The 25,000-nt window shown below is 43.2% G+C and overlaps 2 protein-coding genes across 4 annotated transcripts in view; one reads left to right on the forward strand and one right to left on the reverse strand.

Moving 5' to 3' along the window:
* The window catches only part of snx3 (sorting nexin 3), a 40,132-nt gene extending 27,810 nt beyond the window's left edge, over nt 1-12,322 (reverse strand). Inside the window, exon 1 of the mRNA XM_063223376.1 lies at nt 12,104-12,322. Within this exon, the coding sequence (XP_063079446.1) occupies nt 12,104-12,265 (162 nt within the window). The 5' untranslated portion in view covers nt 12,266-12,322. The remainder of the gene's footprint in view (nt 1-12,103) is intronic.
* A 2,256-nt stretch (nt 12,323-14,578) lies between these two features.
* Nucleotides 14,579-25,000, forward strand: part of afg1lb (AFG1 like ATPase b) — a 58,820-nt gene continuing 48,398 nt past the window's right edge. The window contains exons 1-5 of one of the 3 annotated variants that reach the window (XM_063222461.1): nt 14,579-14,775; nt 15,948-16,246; nt 21,259-21,301; nt 21,614-21,715; nt 22,506-22,633. In XM_063222461.1, the coding sequence (XP_063078531.1) occupies nt 14,664-14,775; nt 15,948-16,246; nt 21,259-21,301; nt 21,614-21,715; nt 22,506-22,633 (684 nt within the window). In that variant the 5' untranslated portion in view covers nt 14,579-14,663. The remainder of the gene's footprint in view (nt 14,776-15,947; nt 16,247-21,258; nt 21,302-21,613; nt 21,716-22,505; nt 22,634-25,000) is intronic. The other 2 variants (XM_063222462.1, XM_063222463.1) reach the window with 2 other exon arrangements.

Consider the following 25,000-nt stretch of genomic DNA (forward strand, 5'->3'; position numbering starts at 1 on the left):
GGTGTCATGGGAAGCGCTGCACACTCACTTCCTGAAGATACACCATGGTGACCGTGACAGTGAGACAGGATGTGCACCAACACAACCAGGCCATAAAGTCCCTACCAAGTAATATGACAGAAAGCAGAGAGAGGGTGAAAAAGACAGAAGAAGAAAGACAGAAAAAGAAAGAGAAGGCCAACGAAAGAAAAAAAGAAAGAAAGAAAAGAAGAAAAAAAGAGCACACAAAAGACAGAACGCGAGAGCAAAGAGACTGAAAAAAATTGAGGTAGGCCTAATGGTAGATCTGGGGAAAAGAAGGAGGGGGGGGGGGTTATGGATGGGGACGAGAAACAAACCCTTCTCATTCTTACCCTCCTTCAATGAGGGGATTAGGGTGGCTCACCACTCCAGAGGCACACACAGCAGTGGGAGGGAGACAGGGGGAAATGGAGATGGCAGAGAGAGAGAGAGAGAGAGAGAGAGAGAGAGAGAGAGAGAGAGAGAGAGAGAGAGAGAGAGAGAGAGAGAGAGAGAGAGAGAGAGAGAGAGGATTCTTTCTATTGTGCTGTATAAATATAGGGAGACGGCAAACTTCAGTGTGTCTGAACACATTGCGAGAGAGAGAGAGAGAGAGAGAGAGAGAGAGAGAGAGAGAGAGAGAGAGAGAGAGAGAGAGATTGTACCAAATTGATGTAAAAATAAAGTGAAAATCTAAATGACCACAATTGGAAGGTTTGAGACCCCATCTTCACCCCAGTCTTAAGTGGAAAGCAAGGTTGCCCCAGCGTAGCCTTGTTGTTTCGAGACTTTATTGTCAAGTGTGGGAGAATTTATCTGCCAGTCTTATGGGGTAAGGTTGTACAAGTAAACTGGAAATCAGTCATTTGAAATGGACTTCTCCGCAACAATGGATTCTATTCAGGAATTATACTGTATTTTAGCAAAAAGGAATGCTAAAACGAAATCCGCAATAATGTGAACAGTAGGTCAGTGAAATACACTATAGACTAAGTGCACCAAGTTAAGAGGTGATGGACGTTCGGTGACGAAGGATGTAGCAATCAAAAAATATGAGCAAAAGAAAACATGGTGAGCGAGAGAAAGATGGGGAGAGATCAGTTTAGTTGTGAACCAAACATCCTTAATCAACAGGGTCTTTGGAACTGACACGCACACAACACAAATTCACCCACTCTCTCTTAATCTTTCCATAAAGTTAAGAGCTCTCAGGCAGTGACAGAGAGAGAGAGAGAAAGAGAGAGTGTGTGTGAGAGAGAGAGAGAGAGAGAGAGAGAGAGAGAGAGAGAGAGAGAGAGAGAGAAAGAGAAAGAGAAAGAGAAAGAGAAAGAGAAAGAGAGAGAGAGAGAGAGAGAGGGGAAAGTTAACAACAGAAAGAGCGAAAAAGAGAGGGGAAGAAAGAACGACAGGCAGAAGCAGAGAAAGCAGCAAATCAAAAGTTGACACCACCTCCCACTTTTTCTCTCTCTACCTATCTCCATCCATCCATGGAAAGGAAGATGGGCAAGCGAGAGAAAAAGATAGAGGGAGAGAGAGAGAGAGAGTGATAAGCAGGGAGAAAAAGACAAGTAGGGTGCTCTCTCTTCGCTGCTCTTATGCTAAGTAGGGTCAGCGCGGTCTCAGGCGCACACAATGAGAACTGATTACACGCATATGCTAATTATTACACGCTAATCAGCCGCGCTAGCTTCCCAATAGCGGGGGCTAGTGGCTACCGAACGTCTCCCTGCTCAGCTACCGAGAAGAGACTATAAATACTAGGTTATGGAATGGAGGGATGGGGGGATGCAGAGAGAGAGAGAGAGAGAGAGAGAGAGAGAGAGAGAGAGAGAGAGAGAGAGAGAGAGAGATAGGCAGAGAGAGAGGGAGCACAGAATTGTTGTACAGCTCATCTTGTCAGGACTCTATACAAAGCTATGTCGCGTCGAAAAAATGGTTAAATCGAGAAATGGTGCATAATTGGTGCATAATGCGATAAATATGTCAAACGTTGGAGGTGATTGCTCAGTTGCGTGTATGGGTTTGATTGTGGTATGAAAGTGTGTATGTGGGGGGAGGGGGGCAGGGACTCAGTGGACAGGTCTGTAGTTTCACAATCAGTGCTTTTAATTTGCGCCCATGCTATTTTTTATTATTAGGAGCGGCTAGTTCATTAAATATACAGTAGTTGGCTACCGGTATATTAGTTAAGGGCCTTGAGGGCCAGGTTTTTGAAGTAATTGTAAGCCGAGAAGTTCCATCACCACATTCTCCTGTGAGAAAAAGAGGGGGTGTGGGAGCTCTGGTTTAGGGTGGGAGCGAACAATCTTTTTGACAGCAAAGAACAAGAACGAACACACACACACACACACACACACACACACACACACACACACACACACACACACACACACACACACACACACACGCAACATCAATTGCTGACACCACTTACATAACCCTTGATCCTTGTATCCTTCTACTGAGAATTTTTAGGTTCAGATTTGAGTCAGAATTCAGTTAAGTTCAGAATTGAAGGTACATGTCTTAAAGGTACAGTCTGTAAGTTGGTTTTAGTCATAGCTTGTTAAACGGTCATTGGATTCTGAAAGTGGTAGCATACAAAGGGAAGCTTCTCTGTATCTCACGTCTAAAACTAGGAATCACGTACACTTGGTAGCAACACATTTAGCTGTTTTCAAATGCAGTTATTCTGATAATTCATATACCAGTGCCAGAATTGCAGGGTCTAGAAAGTACATACAACAAGAGAGAGAATTAAGCTTACCAAAGGAAGCTTTAACATACGGCACATGTCATACATTTCCTCACAAAAAAACAACTGTTATTATTGGTACCAGGGCATTTTGATTACATCTCGTAAGAAATAGCTAGTATGTGGGGCAGTCATGGTGTAATGGTTAAGGAGTTGGACTGCAGATCAGAGGGTTGAAGGTTCAATCCCCACCCTTACCAATCCCAACTGGACTCTATGGCTGAGGTGCCCTTGAGCAAGGCTCCTAACCCAACACTGCTCCAGAGACTGTAACCAATACCCTGTACCTAAATAACTAAGTCGCTTTGGATAAAAAGTGTCAGCTGAGTGTAATGTAAAGATGTAGAAGTCAAGTTGAAAAATCAGTATGGGCCCCTGACAGCCCCCTGTCCCAATTCAAGCCCTGGTTATAGCAGTACCACTTACGGTTTGCTCAGATGTGGGTCATTTCACGTGAAATCAGACACTTTGGGACCCGTCCGACCCGGATTTCAATCATACTTGGTGTGCCTTTTCAGTAGCAAGGTAGCACCCCAGAACTGCATTGGTTTGAATCTGACACTAATATTAAGGGAGAAACAGACTAGGAAAGGTTCACATGTGAGGGTAGGACACTATACATTCAGCCTTGAATATATCAGTCTAGTGTATCACAAAAAGATGCCTGTGGTGTTTGTGTGAAGCTTTTTTCTGGCCCTACATATTACACAATCACCTTGGAATACAACTAACTCTCAGAATATTGAATTATGATAAATTGGAAAAATTAAAAATTGAATATCTAAAAAAACTTAATATTTTAAAATGGCCATTTCCTTTCCAAACGTACCGGCAATGTCATGAGCAAGCACCGTAGAAATGCTGGTGTTTCGGTTTGTTATTCATTTCAGAGAGAATTTGACTCACAAATATGGCATCATACAAACCAACTTACTAATAATATGGTAAACCCGGGGGGTGCGGGGGGGTGGGTGTCACCCCCCTCTCCGATGGGGGGAGGGGGGTCAGGGGGGGGGGGCACAAATAGGTGGGGGGGGGGGGGGATAGAAAATGTGGTATGAATGTACTTTATTTATTAATAATATTTTATGGGATGTGGACAGGGAACTGGGGGCACTGTATCGTTGGCAGTTGGACAATGGTATAATCATCAATTTGTTGATGGTGAATGGGGATACTAGTACCTGCTCTGGTTCCGGGCATTCGGCCCGTTCCAGTTCGGTTAGTAGTTTGACTTATGGAGTCAATCGCTGTGGGGTCTCGACCAGGGCTTTTGAAACACAGCTGTCTTTTTGTATTAATGTATATGTTCGAGCCCGTTGCTGGACAGGTTCCACGACCTAAGCACATCCCTGATGACCATGACATGTCTATCTGTCTGAAAGGAAAAAGGGAAGGATGGAGATGCCCATGAGGAGCAGAATTTCGTTTCACCGCTCAATTGCTCGGCATACATTCCTCTGCACACAGCTACCACCAGTGCCATCATATACAGCTACAACATACCTTTGATGCTTGAAAATGTAACACATTCTTTACTGAGCTCCACTGTGTCCCATTGACAATGGGCAGAAGCTGTGTAGTTTTTGAGTAAAAAAAAAACCCCCAAATAAAAAAAATAAAAAAATAAATAAAAAAAAACTAAAAATAAAATAAAACCAATAAATAACAAAATAAAAAAAATAAAAAAATAACAAAAAAAAAAAAAAACCAAATAAACAAAAACACCAAAGAAAATATGACATAAAATAAATAAAAAAAAAAATAAAAAAAAATAAAAAAATAAAAAAAAATAATAAAAATCAAATAAAAAAATAAAAGAAAAAAAACTAAAATAAATAAAAATAAAAAATAAAAATAAATAAAAAAATAAAGAAAAAAAAAAAAAAAAAAAACTAAGAAAAAAATAAAATTAAGAAACAAAAAAAAAAAAAGCAAAACCACAACACCCCCCCTCCACTCAACCTACACCCACCGGTCACAAAAACCCCCCCCCCCCCACAACCCGCCCCCCACCCCGCCCAGTAAAAAAAGAATAAAAGCATAAAACGAATCCCCCCCCCCCCCCCACTACCCCAAGGCCCACCCCCCCCCCCCCCCACCCCTTCCCACCAAATACGTCAAATCAAAAAACTAATTATAAAAAACACAAACAATTAAATAACAACAAAATACTCTAAAAACAGCTAACTAAACACAACAAACCACAAACATAAATAAACAAAGAAATACAAAAACTCCAAAGAAAAAAAAACAAAGAATAAAAATATAACGAAAATAAAAAACACAAAAACAACAAAAACAAAATAAAAAAAAAAAATATATAAAAAAAAACAAAAAAAATAATAAAAAAAAAAAAAAAAAAAAAAACACAAAAAAAAAAAAAAAACAAATACAACCGCACACCCCAACCACCCCCACCCCCCACGTGACCCCGCCCCCCCCCCCGAACCCCCAAGCACACGCCCCGACCCGCGCCCAGCCCCGCTGCACGGCCCCCCGTCCTACTTGCCCTATCCCACACCTCCCCCCCAGACCCCCCCCCTCCCCACCGCCCCACCCGCGCCCCCCACCGCCCAAACCGTTTCAGCAGAAGCTGGGTAGTTTTTTTGAGTACTAAAAAAAGAAACTAAAAAAAAAAAGGGGGGGGGGAAAATAAAAAATAAAAAAAGAAATTAACAAAAAAATATAAAAGAAAAAATAAATGAATAAAAAAAAGTAATAAACAACGCACCCACCCGTCACCAACGCTCCACCCGAGTCCCCCCTACGTCGACCTCCCGCCCACCCCGGACCACCCCCCCTCCCCCGTGTCCTCAGACGCGACCGCCGCCCCCCACCACTTGGAATATTCTTGCAGATTCAAACCTTTTCAACAGGTTCTCGCTTCATGATGGTACATCTCTTTTGTGGCAAACTGCATAGGATGTTCTTGACATTATCCTTGACTGACTCCCTGAACCAGGAACGTTTTAAAACTATAGTTTTTGTAATTCAAGATGCTATGACAATCATTTCACGGAACAACCAGTGCAGGCCACAATCCACCCTTCTTATGCTACTACCAAGATCAGTTGAAACTGGGAAAAAAAAAAAATCTGTTTTGTTGTTATTTCAGACGCAACATTCATGATACAATGCTGTACTTCTGGTTCAGAAGCTCCTAATTCAGTTCTCAGTGACACTCCATCAATTACAAACGTCCAAAGAAGATCCTATATTTTTTCTGATGGCTGGTGCTACACAATATAAGAACCTAAAAACACAACAAATTCGTGCCACCACGAGGCAGATTTTCACATACCGCAGAGTGGCACTTTTTTGCCACATCACATGGCAAAGGTCCATGTGATGGCGTTGAGGGACATGAAATGGCCCCTTGCTGCACAGGCAAGTCTGTAACGCCTATTGACAATTAAATTGGTAACGCCATACCAACTGTTTTGAAATTTGTCAAGGATAATGTCAAAGAACATCCATTGCGAGTTTGCCACTACAGAGATGTACCATCCAGAAGCTGAGAACCTGTTGAAAAGGTTTGAATCTGCAAGAACTATTCCAGGTACAAAAAACTACACAGCTTCTCCATTGTCAATGGACACAGTGGAAGTTAGCCATTTTCAGAATCCAGAGAAGAGCAGAGTTGAAAGAAGTGAGCTCAGTAAAAGGAATGTGTTTACATTTTTCAGCATCAAAGGGTATGTTTGTAGCTGGATAGAGGGCAACTGGTGCTTGCATGTCTGAGGAATGTATGGCCGAGCACTGAGAGGTGAAACTGAACTTTCCTGCATCCTAATGGGCCATCTCCATCCGCAGCTTTTTTCCTTCAGACCAATAGACTTTGTCATGGATCATCAGGATGTGCTTCTGGTAGTGGATCCTGTAACTGCAACGGGACGTACTTATACATATCTACAAAAGAACACAGCTGGCTGTCTTCAAATGCTCTGGTAAGTACAAAATGGAAAGTGTAGCCATTGATTATCTCTTTAAAGTATGGGTAAAGGAAGAGGCACAGGTACACAGAGAAGGAATGTTCAAACATTCACATATCATCATTTGGTGTGTAAAATGGACAGCTGCCTTAGTTTCTGAAACTGGGACCATGGACACTGACGCATTTTTGTTTTGTTTTTGTTTGTGTCCATAGTGAGCTACTAGGGTATTACCATATTATTAGTAAGTGGTCTGTATATGCCATATGTGTGAGTCAAATTCGCTCTGAAATGAAGAACAACGAACACCCAGCATTTTAGGTGCTGCTACCATAACATTGCCGGCTACGTTTGGAAAAGGAACTGGCCATGTTAAAATAATAAGTTTTTTAGATATTCAATTTTTAATTTTTCAATTTATCATAACATATTCTGAGAGTAGTTGTAATTCCTAGGTGATTGTGTAATATGTGTGGCCAGAAAAGAGCTTCAAACAACACCACAGCTCTTTTTTGTGACCTAACACTGACTGATTATTCAAGGCTGAATGGATATTGTCCTACCCTCACATGGAACCTTTCCTAGTCTTGTTTTCTCCCTTAATATTAGTGTCAGGTTCAAACCAATGCAGTTCTGGGGTGCTACCTTGCTACTGAAAAGGCACACCAAGTATGATTGAAATCCGGGTCGGTCGGGTCCCAAAGTGTCTGATTTCACGTGAAATGACCCATGTAGGTATGTTTGGTAAGTATTTAAATCCAATTAAAGAAATAAAACAATTAAACACAATAAAAGGCTGCTGCTTAGCTACTTCAGTTTCTTGCCGACTTCCTCCAAAATCAGTCATTTCACATATTATTGCCCATGCAAGCTGAGCACCCTTCGCTTCTAACATGGCTGCAGCTATTGCACAGAGCACCATCATTAACTTCTCTACTCGTTTTCTGCTTCCCAGTATCCTTCCATCAGATCAGCCAATCAGACGACAGAGGAGAAATAGCGTACGGTCTAGTAGTCTAGTGAAGTGGGCACATACAGTCTAGCGCTGTGTGACTTGTACAAATTTAATATTGCAAATGAAATAGGTTGTGATTGGGGGGTAGGACGAGTGGCCACTTGAGGGGGGCGGTTTCGCGTGGCGAGTGGGGCAACTGGGGGTCAAGTGTGGCAGTTGTGTCTGCGTGCTACAGAGATGCCGCAGATGCCGCATGGGTGGAGCTGAGGGTTTGTTTGCTGCTCATGAACAAACGGATAGACTAGTGAAAACTGAGGCTGGTTAGTCAAATCATTAAGCTTTCTTGCCCCGGAGGCGGTTGGCCAATAGCCAGACTTTCAGAGTTGCAAATAGTCAGGTCAAGAGTAATGCAAGTACTTTCTGAGTTCCCGAAAATACGGGAACTCCTCCCACTTTGTCAGTAAGCAAACAAATATAAGCAAACCCAGGGAGGCGGGTCAACCATGCCGTTTGGGAAATGTTAATTGTTATGCTCTTGGTCAGACCAAGTCTCGAAGAGATTTGAACATCGATGATAATCAGGCTAGTTGGGCAAGGTATTGCAATGACCCCGTCTGTCTGTCTGTCTGTCTGTCTGTCTGTCTGTCTGTCTGTCTGTCTGTCTGTCTGTCTGTCTGTCTGTCTGTCTGTCTGTCTGTCTGTCTGTCTGTCTGTCTGTCTGTCTGTCTGTAGTGCTTTGGGTAGTCTGCAGGGGGCATCAAACACACCAGACCACATCACATAATGTGCATCTAGTGTTGGCCAAGGGGGCTCGTTGTCATATTTGATCACTCTTGTTTAACTTACTCAAAATGACAGGAGAAGGGTTTGAAAATGTCTCTGTTACACTGCTCCCAAAAATGGCCTTGAGTGCATATGGACTTAATTTGAAGTACTAAGCTAAGCTGGTAAAGCTGTTCATAATTTACTAACTCAGGTTGCCTTATGAAATTAACTGGTAACCACTTTATTAAGCTCGTGTCCTTACGGCTTTAAAAAGTAGCCAACATGACATAACCTCATGCCAGCTTCATGAATTTGAACGTATCTTTACTTCTGAAGACAAGGCAAAACATGTCAAAATATTCTGACGATTTGGAAAACTATAGTACACTTCTCAACTTCCACTTCTCACTTGCCAGCCTTGTGAAGCACAACTGATCACGGACACGCCACAGTCTGCAACTTCAATAGGGCCAATGCTACATAGCCAGAAGCACTTGTTATCGGCATTGCATTGTGAACATACAGAGAAAATCGACTGCTGCTACTACTACTACTACTAACTTACTACTACGGTACTACTACTACTACTACTACTACTTGGCCTACTGAAGCAAAATGAGGAATGGGTAGCATGGATGAATCAAACAAAAACAAACATAGTTGAGTTCAGTAAACTTGCATCTCTACAAACTAAGGCTAGGCCTGTACGCTCAGCACTATGTGTGTGTGTGTGTGTGTGTGTGTGTGTGTGTGTGTGTGTGTGTGTGTGTGTGTACATGTGTGATTTTTTTGTTTGTTCCGCACTCATTTAACTATCAAAAAAGTAAATAAATGCTTTTTGAATGTCATGCTGATAAACAGCATAGTCTGGTTACTCATTTCAGTAACATTTAAAGAAAAATAAATGTCAATGTATGTGTGAAATAATCTTATAAAGTGCAAAAATGTCATTCAGTGTAATGGTCCGATACATTCTTGAATAATTATGCAAAATGACGAATAAAATTCTTTTTTCACTCTCGGCATAATTCTAGAAGTGTTCTTATTACTGTATTAAAAGCACGTTTCATTACCATTTTGTTTTGATTTTCAAATCATCTGGGGACTTCTGTCCGGATTTTCAATTCCTTAGATGTCATTCAGTGTAATAAGATCAACATGGTGCTTTTAAATGATAATAAAAAGTGATAGTCGCACAACAATATGTGACATCATCAAAAGGGACCCCTGGGGACCTATTAAGTGATGATGCAAAGGGAGATTCTTGCATACACATCTATGGATTCTTGTACTTCAATAGTTGAAAATTCCGGAATTTTCAGTGAGAAGTCAAAAAATACTTTTATACTCAGATATTCATCCAAACAAGCATATGTCGTAAATAGTCATAGTAATCATTGTGGGTCAAAGTCATTGTTTTATGTAGGTGGCTAACTGTGTGCTTGTAAAAAGGTAAAAATAAGGTGAAAAGTATTTGGTCGTCCTTCAGTGTAAGAGATGACTTTTATGTTATTACTATTATAACATTGTTTAGCACAACACATGCGGCGGCATACAACAATTGAATAATTGTGTATTTTAAACTGATTTTCTCTTCGGCGGAAAAACTTTTTACAGCCAAATGGGTAAAATGCACTTGGTGAAAGACTAGCAACACTGTAAAAAATTGTTCCAAATGCCTCTAACTAGAAAATGTTAGGTTTGATGAAGACCTTAAATATAGCCCTTTACTATGTTATGGAGCTTATTTCAGTTATTTAACGTCATCCATATGTTTTTTGCATTACCAGCTGTATTAGACCGTAAGCTTACACTGAATGACATTTTATGGGTTAAAATGGGGTAAAAATGCATGTTGCTCACCATTTCCTGAACAGAAAATAACAATAAACTTAATCACTCTACACTCCAATGTACCCAAAAAAGTTGAAAAACGTCAGGGAACAGTTTTATTTTTTTGAGTCCTGAAAACCCTGTTTCGTCTGACCCACATGTACTGTATATGGGTGTGGGGCTGTCACAAGCCAAGCAGCATGCTCTGTGTCACTACTGTGGAGTCAGAGGAAAACCTGCATCACATGATGGGCCAGACTCTGAAGGGAGTAGTAAAACTGCACAAAAAATGCTGCCTTGAGGTAAATGGAGTAAAGATAAAGGCACAATGTTCAACTGAAACAAACACATTACACATGAATGAATGAATGAATGAATGAATGGATGAATGAATGAATGAATGAATGAATGAATGAATGAATGACGTAGCCCATAGACTAGTCATTGCACCGATGAGGATTGAAATTACTTGTATATTTGGATAGCAATATAATATAACATAACCTTCTGAACATTTAAAGGGCTTAAGCACAAGCAGCTGATTTCCTCTCTGATGTGAGCAGACACACAAACTGGCATACACAATTCTTTTGTAGCCAACAATCTCCAATGATCCGGCAGGTGAGTCATGGGACTTACACAAAGTGTCAACAATCTGGACTAATGGGGTTGCATGGTTTCAAGGACATTAGATGTAGCTTTGCTGTTTGAATTTTATCTGCCCCTCACATTCAAGTAGGGAAAAGGCCACACAAACATATTGGCAAGTGCACATAAGGGCGTGCGCGCACGCGCGCGCGTGCAAAGACACAGAATTCCTTGTTGCCCACAGCAGTGGCAAATGGCATTTTCAACATACAAAACAACATAGGCAAGAGGTCTCACTCTCAGAGATTTATTTTGACAGAGCAGAGGAATGGAAAACACATTTTCGGAAATCTGAGCACACTGTCACCATTGTCAGCAACTCAAAGCAGAGCAGAGCCACTTCACTTTGAAGCCAAGCCACTGTTATGTAGACTTGCCCACAGAAATAGCCTATCAACAATCAGTGGGCTACTGCTCGTAGTCGCCGGTCAAAATACAAGACATTGACACTAATCTTGTCTGGTGACGGCATCAACCTAGTAAACAACGTCGGGGTGTGGTGTGGCTAGGGAAGTATTAGTTTAAAGCATTCTTCATAAACACCTGGCTAAAGGGCCAAACTAAACTAGGCCTACTAGGACATAGCTAAATTTAATCCACTTCACATCAACACAGCCAAAACCATGTAGCAACAACCACGATAGCTGTTTAGTGTTTAGATTTTACGCACAACAGAAAAAAAACAACACGCAAAACTTCGCTAACTTGCGGTGTAAACAACACAGACTAGTATGACAGCTGTGGTCGAGTTGAATTATTCACGGAACTGTACATTACATTTATGTATGTATCGCCACTGGTGTTTACAGATAACACATTCCAACAACGGCCCTGTAGAAGGGGGCTGATTATTTATCCTCACTGGGCTAATTTGGCTGCCAGCATCATTATTTACGACCAAGTTGCCTTGATGGCTGTTAGCATAAAGGCTAACGTCTCTGATCTTATGTTTTCTGACCACTAGTCAATGGTACCGCATACCTTGCAGACACATGTGCTTTCTGTCAATTACTAAATATATTTTCTGTAATCTCCTGATCACGACAGCAACACGTTCACAGCTAGGCTGGTTAATTCTGCCTTTATAACGGGCCATCTTCTTAGCTCGCTAGCGGTAGCTTGTGCCAAGGTTCGCTGCCTTCCCTACGTGTTTACCAGTGCCTGTTGCTAACTAGCAGCGACTAGCAGGCTAGTTAACGTCACTTGACTCACCTTCAGTCTGATTTCGTATGTTGTGAACCGGTTTCGCCCGACGCCAATCGTTTCAGGGTTGGCCACATCGATCTCTAGAAAGTTACTTGGTGGTCCGTATGCGTCATTTAGGTTCTGGGGCTTGGAATACAGCCTCCTCGTATCTGCTATGGTATCCGCCATTCCTACCCTGCTAAAGCAGCCTGGCAATTTTGGTGAAACTCACTTCCGATCAGCTGAGCTGCAGCTGACACATGCACAGCTGGGTGAAAGGCGCGCTGTAGCAACCCAATGTAAGTAGGCTGCCGGATGTGAGTGCCCGGATATCCGCCCGAGTATTTACGTCTATTTTACCTCAGCTACTCGATTTCGGTCGTGTATTTACGACAGTGTAACCTCAGCTACTTGATTTCGGTCCGATTTGAGTCTGACTGAAGATGGAAGGGACATAGGTGCCGTGCGTAAAGAGTCCACAGCACATCGCCGTTTCGGCGACACCAGAGAGTTCCTTGATCTCCCAATCAAAAGAATAGGCCGGTGACCAATAACATCAAAAAAAAAAAAAAAAAAAAAAATGAAATTATAACTTAAGACCAAATTGATTTGGGTGTGAAAATTAAACGGTCTCAACCGGGCACCCAAAGGGAATCCATCAAAAGATAGCGGCGTTACTTTCTCGTCAGCATTATTTTGTTTTTATTATCCAGGAAGACTGAGCTGAAAACTGCAGCAGTCACCTTGCACAGTTCTAGCTGCTCTGAAGCACGTGCGTGTCTAAGCAAACCATCCTGCCCATTCGCAATGTTAAATAAAAAGTTTTGCACAAGACTATAGCCTAAAATAGATGCACTGTCACAGACACTGGAATAGCCCGTTTCGGAAGGCATTGAAGTCACGAGTTTACCCAGTCAAAATGTAGCTAGCACTCGGGAGGTTTCTGAGTTTTACTCCTTACATTAGTGAAACATAACATCAGGATATCCTACAAGTTAAACGAATATCTGGGCATAGCCTTCTCTCTGAGTTAGAAAACAGCAGCTATGCCGCATTGTGTAGTTATTATTTGGTGGTGCAAAAACAACACGCGAAACCATGCCGCATATTGTACCATTATTATTGGTGATGCCGAAACAACAAAGCCAGATTGGTGACTAGAGCCTGCCTAGTAGGCCTACATTTAAACATAGCCTACTCATTTGATTGTGCCATGTACATTTAAAAGTGTCAGTGCAGAATTAAACTGGGCGCTGAATATAAATATTGGAGCCATTCTCCCTCCGTGTCTAGATACAGTCAGAGGCGCGCGCGCTCTCTTATTTCTGTTTTATATGAAAATATCATAAAACGGTCACACATCAGAGGACCTTCGTGGTGGAGGATACTTGCGGCGGGGGCCGAGACCGAGTTGTTACGGGACACTCTTAATATTATTGAAGGGACCATGCTCGATACTTTACCCGGTCTAAATGTAGCACTCGAAAAGTTATGCCGCATATTGTGCAGATTATTTGGTGACGCCAACAACACGTGAAACTAGGCAAATTGGAGACTAGAGCCTATAATTTAGACATAGCCTATTCATTTGATTGTGCTACGTAAACTTATAAGTGTCAGCACAGAATCAAACGGGACGCTGAAATATTGGAGCCAGTAACTTCGTGTCCGGTGGATATTGTGTAGATGTGTGTGCGCGCGCACAACTAATTTCTCTCCCATCTCTTTGCTCATCAAGCCTCCGATCTCCAAAAAGACACGGGCACTCAGGATAACTGTTTACACGAGCTGTTTAAATAATGTGATGCACGTCATGACATGGCATGGTTTGGCCACCCTAAATTCAACATGACTGCATTCGCACATATCGTTTAAATATCCATGATGGAATTGTCACTCTTAATGTGCAAGTATTGGATATGAAAAAAAGATCCTAAAACGGTCACAACACCAGAGGACCCGTGGTGGTGTGGTGGATATTTGCGGCGGGGGCCGAGGCCGAGTTGTTACGGTAGGCTACAATCATATTATAGAAGGGACAGTCAGGCGACACGGCGCGACTCACATAGGGTAGCTGTGGTACCGCAAAGCATTCCTGATGGTGGAAATGAATGCAAATGCATGCAAATACTCGGGCGGATATCCGGGCACTCACATCCGGCAGCCTACTTACATTGGGTTGCTACACGCGCTCATACATACAAACAGCTCCTGCAGCAGACAGCATGTATGGACAGTGCACAACTTATTCGTGTGATATAGGTATAGGTTATTTAAGTCGAACAAATTTCAGAAGTGTAACTTTTTGTTTGACAATTTTGAGTAGATTTGTTTAATTCTATTCTCCACATAATTTTTACGCCACTGTGACTTCAAAGTCTATATTGGACACTTTTCCAGCCTCACAATAATGTACTTCTCATGTATATAATAGTCTGTGTCCAAGAACATTACTGCCACCGACGCACAATGCAGCAGAGTGACAGGTGAATGTCGGTGAATCGCAGTGTAAACTCCACTCTGGCCTCGATCATCACTAATATCTACTGATCGATTATCAACAAAGTTGGTCTGTTCAGAAACCAAGATGGCGGCATACGCGTCGCCTGTGACAACAAGGTGGCTGTCAAAATATCTCCTGAAAGGTTCAGGAATATTGAAAAATGGACATTGCTGCCGTAGCGTCGTTGCTGCGAGAGGTAAGTTGATCTGATAACAGGGTGAAATAACCAAATCTCGTGGACGTGCACGGCGCAGTGTTTCATGTTGTGTAACGCGAGTGTGCAGCATTGAACTCTGCTGGAACCAGCATGTTGTTATGTCACGGGAGGTAGATGGACACTCCCAACTGAGGTCGCTCCCGGACGTGTAGTCCCAGGTGTTTCTATCACTCCCGGACGTGTAGTCCCACCCGATTATATTTCACGTATTATCATACACTGCCACATACAAGCAATTTAGGGTTAGGGTTAGGTTTAGGGTTAGGTTTAGGTTTAGGGTTAAGGTTAGGGTTGGGGTTAGAAACAAAAAACTAACATCAAAAAGATAACTAGCTCCGTTATATGGCGGTGGGATCGATAGTCTGGCTAGTGGGAGCGAGCCGACCGGGGAGCGTCCTGCGTTGGGAGCGACAATCAGGGAATCTTATGTCACTGACCGCAGTGGTTGTCCCATTGACAGTAAATAGAATGGACGCCAAATCAACGCTATTTGCCATTCAACGCTTTGAAGCCAGATTTGGGAACATTCCAACTTACATTCCACCTTAGCAACGCCAAACGCAGGTGCTGATTGGACAACAACAAGACTTCTAACGGTCAATCAAACCATGTTCTGATGCTCATTGGTCAATTTAACTTTTAATATCTCTCTAAAATAAAACATCACCACAAAAAATCACCACCCTGGTAAGTTGGAGAGCAAGGGGACCTACTAGTTGAGCGAAAAATGATCCCCCTGGAGTGGCATTTAAGGGAGATACAGGGTTTTATGTCTCTCATAGGAATGAATGGGATTTGGCCATTTTTTGGTCTTTTTGGGTCCAACCTTGGCTCCAACTTGGCTTCAACAATGAAATAGAATTTTGGCCTCCATTCTATTTACTCTCAATGGGTTGTCCCGATCAACGACATCTCTCTCTCTCTCTCTCTCTCTCTCTCTCTCTCTCTCTCTCTCTCTCTCTCTCTCTCTCTCTCTCTCTCTCTCTCTCTCTCTCTCTCTCTCTCTCTCTCACCCCAAACGCCACAGTAACTGGATAATTGTACTGTTTACTGCATGCATCAGCCACAACGTTCATTTATAGTGACATAGTACACGTGTCAGAAACGCTGTCACATTACCGCACACCAAGTATCTGTCCTGTCTTCTCTAGGTTGCAGAACGGGGAAAGACGTGTCTCCATCTACACACCACGATGCACAGAAACCCAGTCTCCTGGACGACTACAGCAACATGGTTGGGTCTGGGTCGCTTCGAGAAGACACGCACCAGAGAACAATCCTACTTCAGTTAGATCAGTTGCAGAAAGTTATGAAGGCATATGACAATACGAAAAGAAACCAGGTGAGAGACAGGGACATTGTTAAGGTTAATGAGCATCGGAATGTTGAAGATAAAGCAGGCCTGGCAGTGGCAGGTCTTTCAGAAGATGGTGAACCTGAAAATGAGCAGGTATGGGAAACACATTGCACATATAACCAGGGCTCTAAATCAGGGATGGACAACTTGGGGGCCACATGCGGCCCGCCTCCTCACTCAGTGCGGCCCTTATGTAAATAAAAACAGAACTTAAAAATAAAATAAAAACTTTAACATTTTTTAAAACCCCTACTGAATTTATCTGTTGTAATTATACTGGCTGATTCACATTCTGATTCTGTTTCACATTCACATTCCTTCCAAACAATATCAACAGTCAGTGAGCAACCAACTGCACCTCGAACTCTGCTCAGTTTAGCTGGTAGAAAAGACCAATTTACGAGCCACTTCCCATTATTGGGAGTGTTTGGATAGTAAGATGGACATCTACTAGCCATTTTGGCTAGTGATAAAAAAAAAGTTAAATTCGAGCCCTACTTTATAACACATTTATACCTAGAGAACTTTTAATATAGGATGTTATGAAGCGAAATTAAGTGGCTGTGCTATACCTTTATTGTTATGCACACAGTCAACAGTGTTTAAGAACTTAATTCACACTCTCAAGTTCTAAATTATTAACACAAAAACACAAGAAGAATGTGTAAATAAGGAAAGTGGTTACACAAGGACTGGATTTATTTAGTTAAGTGACTTTTGTTTGGCATCCCACAATCAGTCATGGGTGAGCGGTTAGGGCGTCAGACTTGCATCCCAGAGGTTGCCGGTTCGACTCCCGACCCGCCAGGTTGGTGGGGGGAGTAATCAACCAGTGCTCTCCCCCATCCTCCTCCATGACTCAAGGTACCCTGAGCATGGTACCGTCCCACCGCACTGCTCCCCATGGGGCGCCACTGAGGGCTGCCCCCTTGCACGGGTGAGGCATAAATGCAATTTCGTTGTGTGCAGTGTGCAGTGTTCACTTGTGTGCTGTGGAGTGCTGTGTCACAATGACAATGGGAGTTGGAGTTTCCCAATGGGCTTTCACTTCACTTCAATTATGGTGCAGTAAATATTGTGGCAGAGGGCGCTCAGGCTCTGTTGCCCAGGTGAGAAAAGGCACCAGCCAAGTTTAAACTGTGGTAAGCTGTTCCGTTCCAAATGCTGAAATCTGTTATTTTCTGCCTAAGAGATTGGACTGCTGTTGAATGTATGTAAGGCGAGACAGAAGTAGGATGGAAGAAATGTCAAGAAAAGGCCCAGTCAACACTAACAAACACACACACACACACACACACACACACACACACACACACACACACACACACACACACACACACACACACACACACACATGGGGTCAGGCAAAAAAACACCAAGTTTCTTTTACTCTCACAGGGAGCCGCCCACAAAACAAGCCCAGCACAGATCTGATGATGAGGGCGAAGGAGGGGGGTCCATTCCACCATTCCACAGTCACAAAGCTTTGTCTGTGGTGTGCCCTCGCCTCCTGGGGTAGTGCGTTTGTTTGTTTGTTTTAATAGGTCATAGAAAGGCTTTTTGGGGAGAGGAAGAGGGAGGGATGGATGGAAGGGATGGGATGGGATGAGATGAGATGGGAGAGGGGTTTGTCTCAGACACACACCCCACATACACACACCACCCAACAGGACCTTTGGATCGAGGGGCGGTCCCCAGGCCCCCTGCTGTGTGGAAAACTAGGACCCCCCCCCCCCCCCCCCCCTCCCTCCATGTACTCACCCTCCCTTCACCCCCAAAAACTCCCACCCTTCCGCGACTGCTCTCTCCACATTAATGAGGGGGCCGCCATTGTCTGGGACAGTGTTTTTGTTTCACTTTTTAATGCGGGGGAGACAAACACACACACACACACACACACACATACGGTCTCAAACAGTCGCATGCGACCAACCTCACAAGCACACACACACACACACACACACACACACACACACACACACACACACACACACACACACACACACACACACACACACACACACACACACACACACACACACGTACATTCTCACACAGTCGCATGCAACCAACCCCGCACACTCAACACAGCAGCTCTCTTATGCAGTTATGTGAGCTTGAATTGGGTCACCATGCGCTCGCTGCTGGGAGAGAACTTGGCTCCGCGTTGCACTGCCTTTGTCTCTGTGGCAGAACAGTGTGTGCGTGCGTGCGTGCGTTTGTGTGTGTGTGTGCGTGTGTGCGTGTGTGCGTGTGTGTGTGTGTGTGTGTGTGTGTGTGTGTGTGTGTGTGTGTGCGTGTGTTTGACTTTGGCTTTCTTATCCACCCTGTCTACTCGAAACCCTTCTTCAGTTCTCTTTTTGAAGTCACCATCCACTAATTTGGAGGCGCCATGTTTGTGTTCTAATGGGGTAGTAGTGGTCCATTTGGCGTTGGTACACATCCACAATCCAGACACCCAAATTTGAGTCAACCTGAGGTGCTTTCCATATTTGTTGCTGCCTCTCGCTCTGCTCAGATGCTCATCTCTGATCACTCTCTCCTCATCCCTGCCCAATTAAAGACAACATGTCCCCAACATTCCCACATAACAATACAAGCGACAGGTGTTTGTGCCACCAATGCTTACAATGAGTCATTTTACCACAAGGAACCCATCTTAGTATTGCTTGCATTTGGTCTTGAACTATTCTACCTGCTTTCACCTTTATGATATCGGTATACACAGAAGTAACATATGTTTCTACTGATTTTACAGTGATCGACCAAGTATGGACATCCATGCCCCTCTGTGACTTTATATATTTACCAAATATCAAGCCACTGTAGGTCCTGTGTGGTTCTCAACCTTTTTTTAATCAAATACCCCCTGTACTTCATCACAAGCCTGCCAACCCCCCCCCCCCCCATATGCAACTGAGTGCCCCCTCTCTATTTCTCAAGATGGGATGTAGAGCCCCTATTGGGAAACACTAAGCTAGGATATCAGCTTTGACAACACAGTGCTCAGTTGTTTGGAAAATACATTTTTGGGCAACTGCAACAAAATTCTATATGATGATCATTATTTAGTGTACCATACATCTCCTCTTATTCATTTCAAGGTTTTTTTTGACTGCCATCTCATGCATGATACTGATGGCAAGGATGAATATGAGTATGATGAGGATGAGTGGTCAGAGTGAAAGCAGCATGCTGGTCAAACAACAAAAAAAGTTGCTCTTCATTTCCCATGTCGCGGTGGGTGAGAGAGTGAGTCAGTGGGTGAGGGCATGGTTGGACTGGGGGAGAAATAGGGCCCGGGCACTTTTGGCTAAAAGGGGCCCCTAATTAGCGGCGCAGAACTGATTCACCGGTGGGCCCCGCACCCTTGTGAGCCCCTATTTCCAAAAATGATAAACAAAACAATTTTTTGTTAAAGTTTTCTGAAAAAGGGGTCCACAAGTGTGCGGAGCCCACCGGGAAATGCCTGCTATTCCAGATGGCCAGTCCAGCCTTGGGTGAGGGTGGTGGAAGGAAAGAGAGACTCAGGCTGAGGTCGGTCGGTCGGCCTTGTCGGTCGGTCTTGTTTTTTTGGCCGAGCGGTCGGCATGTGAACTTTTTGCCCCTGCGGCCCCACTCCGGGCTGTGGCCCCTGGCCGCGCGGCCCCCGGGGGCTAAGGACAAGCGCTTCTGGGCCCCGCTTTGCTTGGCGCTCTGAGCTGAGTCCGGCCCCTGTGTTTGGCCAGTCTGCCGTAACGGGCCCTGCTGGCACCCGCGCGCTCGCCGGCCACGGAAAGTTCTGGAAGTCAGCGAGAAGTCACACGCTGTCAAAGCCCCAGAGGGCCACGGCTGGCTGCTCCCGGGTTCCATTCTCGCTCGCCCCTTTTATTCCCCTCGCCATCCGTCTATCTCTTTCTCTTTTTCTTTCTTTCTTTCTTTCTTTCTTTCTTTCTTTCTTTCTTTCTTTCTTTCTTTCTTTCTGTCTCTCTGTCTCTCTGTTGCTCTCACTCACTCCCGCTCCCTCCCCGACCGTCTCTGTCCGTTCCATTTCATGCAGTGTTCACTTCGACCGTCTCCATGTCTGCCTCTGTCTCTCTCACACTATGTCCTCCCTGGCTTTACACTCTGTGCTCTCTCTCCATCCCTTTCTCTCTCTCTGCTATCTCTTGACACTTTCTCAGTTCGCTCTCTCAGTCTCATCATAGTGTTTTCTACACCTTCTTCTCTTCCTTCTTCTTTTCATCTCTTCTGTTAAATACGTCTCTCTCTCTCTCTCTCTCTCTCTCTCTCTCTCTCTCTCTCTCTCTCTCTCTCTCTCTCTCTCCCCCTTGTCTCTGTTCCTGTTGTTTTTGTCTGAACATGTCTTTGTCCAGGGCCTGTTTGTGCCTTATGAGCCAGCCCAGCCACCATCAGGGCCCATCAGTGGCTTCACTGAAGTGACTCGGAACGGAATGTGACACACGGTTACTGTACACATGACGCGGTTCAAGGACCACATTGTGACACGCTACGGGTGTCTGCGGGGAGATGGCTTTGTGGTTTTGTCATCTTACCTACGGGTGGTCTTGCAGAGAATGTCTTTATCAAACCCCAGTGTGTATGAGAACCGTCATGATAATATACTACACGCTGATGGATGGATGGATGGATAGATAGATAGATAGATAGATAGATAGATAGATAGATAGATAGATAGATAGATAGATAGATAGATAGATAGATAGATAGATAGATAGATAGATAGATAGATAGATAGACCGATTAAGAGGTTGATTGATCAACTGAGATTGATTGACTGACTTATTGAATGATATAATAAAATAGATAAACAGATGAGTAGATGGATGGAATTTACTTATCCATTGTGGGAAAATGAATGTGTGATCTGGAGTTTTATACTGTAGTTGCAATGGGCTCTCAGCCAACTTGAGTTCAGTGGTAATTGACATTCCCAAGCTGGATGCTGGCCAGGTGTTTCTGACTTCATTGTGAGATCTGAGTACAATGCCTTGTTCTCTCTCTCTCTTTCTCTCTTTCTCTCTTACTCTCTCTCCCTCTCTCTCTCTCTCTCTCTCTCTCTCTCTCTCTCTCTCTCTCTCTCTCTCTCTCTCTCTCTCTCTCAGAAGTCTAAAGCACCCAAGGGCTTCTACCTCCACGGAAATGTAGGTAAGTTGCAATTAGTATCCATGACAACTTCTGGGTTTTTAGGATGTTGATACTACTCAAATATTCTCTAGAACGTCTTTAATATTCACTTTCATTTCATTTCTCATGTTTATTTTGTGTTTGTGTTCTGATTTTACTTTACTTGCCAGGTAGTGACCAATTCAATTAAACATTTTTTTCTGCCTGTTAGTTTTTTTTTCTTTAAAGTAAAATGACTAACCCCTTCATGCTTTATGCTACGCCTGCAACGGTATGACTCTGTGCGTGTGCGTATGCATGTGCGTGCGTATGTGTTTGTGTTTCGAAAACCAGGCACGGGAAAGACGATGCTGATGGATATGTTCTACTCTCACGTGGAGAACAGCAGGAAGAAAAGGGTCCACTTCAATGCTTTTATGCTGGACATCCACAAACGTCAGTACACTTACCATCTGAAGCCATACAGAGAGCTGAATAAATAAAGTAGACTGCATTCCCTACAGAAAATACAAGAAGGGGGCTTGCCTTTTGTGCCATCATCAGGCTGAACATTCTACCATTATTTTCTACGGGCACAAAAAGTTGCACCAAATCGACAATAACATAAAAATGACGTACGGCCATGCAATCCATGTTTTAACATTTCCAAACCGTGTCGGTTGTTTTAGAGTTTGAACACAGTGTCTTTATCTCAAAAGCCCTTGGATGAGTAGCGTTTAAGAAGCGGGAAAACAAAAGGGCTGATAGGGATAACAATCTGTAGCTAGGTAAGCCCCCTTAATAACAATAAGGGGCCTTGCCTAGCTATGCAAGCCCCCTTAATTAGCCTTGTAGTTGTATTTTAGTATATCTCGTATGGTGTGTTGATTATTTGGTATTTCAGTATTTACGCATGGTGTGTGTCTTTCACAATGCAGCCAAACTATGTTCATTTTCTATCTATCTATCTATCTATCTATCTATCTATCTATCTATCTATCTATCTATCTATCTATCTATCTATCTATCTATCTATCTATCTATCTATCTATCCGAGTGTGTGTGTGTGTGTGTGTGTGTGTGTGTGTGTGTGTGTGTGTGTGTGTGTGTGTGTGTGTGTGTGCGTGCGAGCATGCGCATGCGCATGCGCATGCGCATGCGGGAGTGCATGTGTGTGTGATAGTTAATATGTGTTAACAAAATGAGTGTTAAAATCTGTAATTGTGTGTGTGTTTGGCTAATATAGGGATTCATCGTCTGAAGCTGTCTCTACCCAAGCGGAAACTGGGCAAGATGGTAGTATATGACCCCATAGCTCCTGTTGCCTGGGAGATCAGTCAGGAAGCCTGCCTCCTGTGCTTCGATGAGTTTCAGGTGGGTCTCTTAACACACACACACACACACACACACACACACACACACACACACACACACACACACACACACACACACACACACACACACACACACACAGGAAAAAAATCATTGAAGAAATAAATCACACAAATGATGGCCATATTGTGGTGACATTGTACAGCACAATGGAGTGCGCGTAGCCGACAATAAAGTCTCCCTAAAAGACTTGGCTACTGTAGTGGAGCAACCTTGCTCTCCACTCAAGACCAAGGCTGGCTCTCAAAAACCCCAATTGTGCTGAAGCCGTGCTGTGCACAAAATCAGACAGAGAAAGAAGGTTATACTGTATTTTACTCGGCTATATTAATTAAATGCAGTGTAGCCACACGCAATATGTTGCTGGTTTAATTTCCTATCATGCGTCTTTAGTTGTAATTCTTAATAGTATAATTGTACGTGTAGCACACATTTGATTGGAATTTGAGCAAACAGAGACATTGACTGTACCAGTATTTTTATGCATTGAGCAAAACAGCAACCATATTGTAGGCTACAGATCATAGAAAGCAACAGTTTAATAGCACCTGAAGGAGTATTATTTCAAACACAGCGTGAGTTATGAATGTGTGAGCTTTACTTGTACAGCATGTAGCTATGGTTCTTATCTAAAACACGTAGCATCTGTGTGCTTGTGTTTGTTTGTGATTGTGTATGTAATTTGTGATGTGCATTGAAAAGTTGGGCCATGATGAGACTGTCTGAGACTGTGTGGAGCCACCTAGTGGGGAGTGGTAATATTGCATGCATCAAAAGTCACTGCACTTCTGTGGACACTAAGTTATGTATGGCACAGAGGAGTTTAAATTCTCACTTAATCCAGTGAGCTTGGAGGAAAGGGCTTTATTCATATCAGAGAAAAGACTCAGAAAGACAAAAATGGCTAACTAAAATATGCCAACACAAAAAAACTTGTGTGCGGTCTTCCCCACACAAACACACAAAAGAATGTGCGATGGCATGGAGGACAGAAAAAGAAGATAGTAATGTTTAGAAAGGTATGGAAAAACTGATATGTTAGCTGTGTGTGTTTGTGGGGAGAGAGAGAGGGAGAGAGACAGACAGAGAGAGAATGTTCTCAAGAACATCTCTATCACATCATTTACACATTTTAAAAACGGGGACCTTTGCCTTCATTTTTTACCTGTCGTTTCTACTCAAATAAGCCTTTTCTTCTGAAAACAGTTCTTTTTTTAATCTATTTTTGGGGAGTTCACCTTTATGTATTCAAGACCGTGAAGAAGGGGACAGGAAACGAGTGGGAAAGAGAAAGGGGATGACCGGGAAATCACCCTGGGTCGAGAATCGAACCTGGGTTTCCGGTGTAACAGTGCGGTGCCCTAACGTTTGGGCCACGGCGGGGCCCGAAAACAGTTCTTTCCAAAAACTCTGCGGAAAAAATCAGAGAAATTCGAGAAGCCCGGTTTCCTTTTTTAGTAAACGGAAAACAGAGACTTCTACAACAGCTGGATCCGGCTAATGAATTTTGCGATATTTGATATTTGATGACACGTTGCTTAACTGAACGGCCTTCTCCTTGTCCCTACACTGCTACCCACGATGTGTGTGAATGAAGAAAATGTTCGCCTATCAAAACACCTGACTATGTGTAAACAGTAGGGCTGTAACGATACACTCAACTCACGATTCGGTTTGTATCACGATTCATGACCTACGGTTCGATACACCCCACAATTTCACATTTGCCAACATTATAAACTTTATGAATAAAAACTATGATAGTTTATAGGTAGAATAGGTTACTACTAATGATTATTAAAAGTTTCTATATAATAATTGATGCTTGGAAGCGCTATCACCTCATATCCTGTGGTTGTTTTCTGGGCTGATGTGTATCAAAACTCTAAAAAGGCGTATCACGATACTGCCTCCTTGTATCACGATACAGTATCGTGACACTGTGTATCACGATTTCTCGGTTCGATACAATATCGTTACAGCCCTAGTAAACAGCGTTTATGTTTACGTTTATGTTATGTCACCACTGGCAACATCAAGGGACTTAATAATCTCTCTTTCTTTCTCTCTGTCAGTCTCTCTCTCTCCCTCTCTCTCTCACACACACAAACTCACACTCACACTCACACTCACACACACTCACACTCACTCACTCACACGCACACATACGCACACACCTTGTTTATGGTCGTATAGTTACGGATCGACATCAATCAGTCATCACGAGCCACTCAACTATGCAGATGAGCGTACTGAGAAGAACACCTAACAAACACACACACACACACACACACACACACACACACACACACACACACACACACACACACACACACACACACACACACA

The sequence above is a fragment of the Engraulis encrasicolus genome, chromosome 18 (assembly GCF_034702125.1).
Source record: "Engraulis encrasicolus isolate BLACKSEA-1 chromosome 18, IST_EnEncr_1.0, whole genome shotgun sequence".
Taxonomy (NCBI): Eukaryota; Metazoa; Chordata; class Actinopteri; order Clupeiformes; family Engraulidae; genus Engraulis; species Engraulis encrasicolus.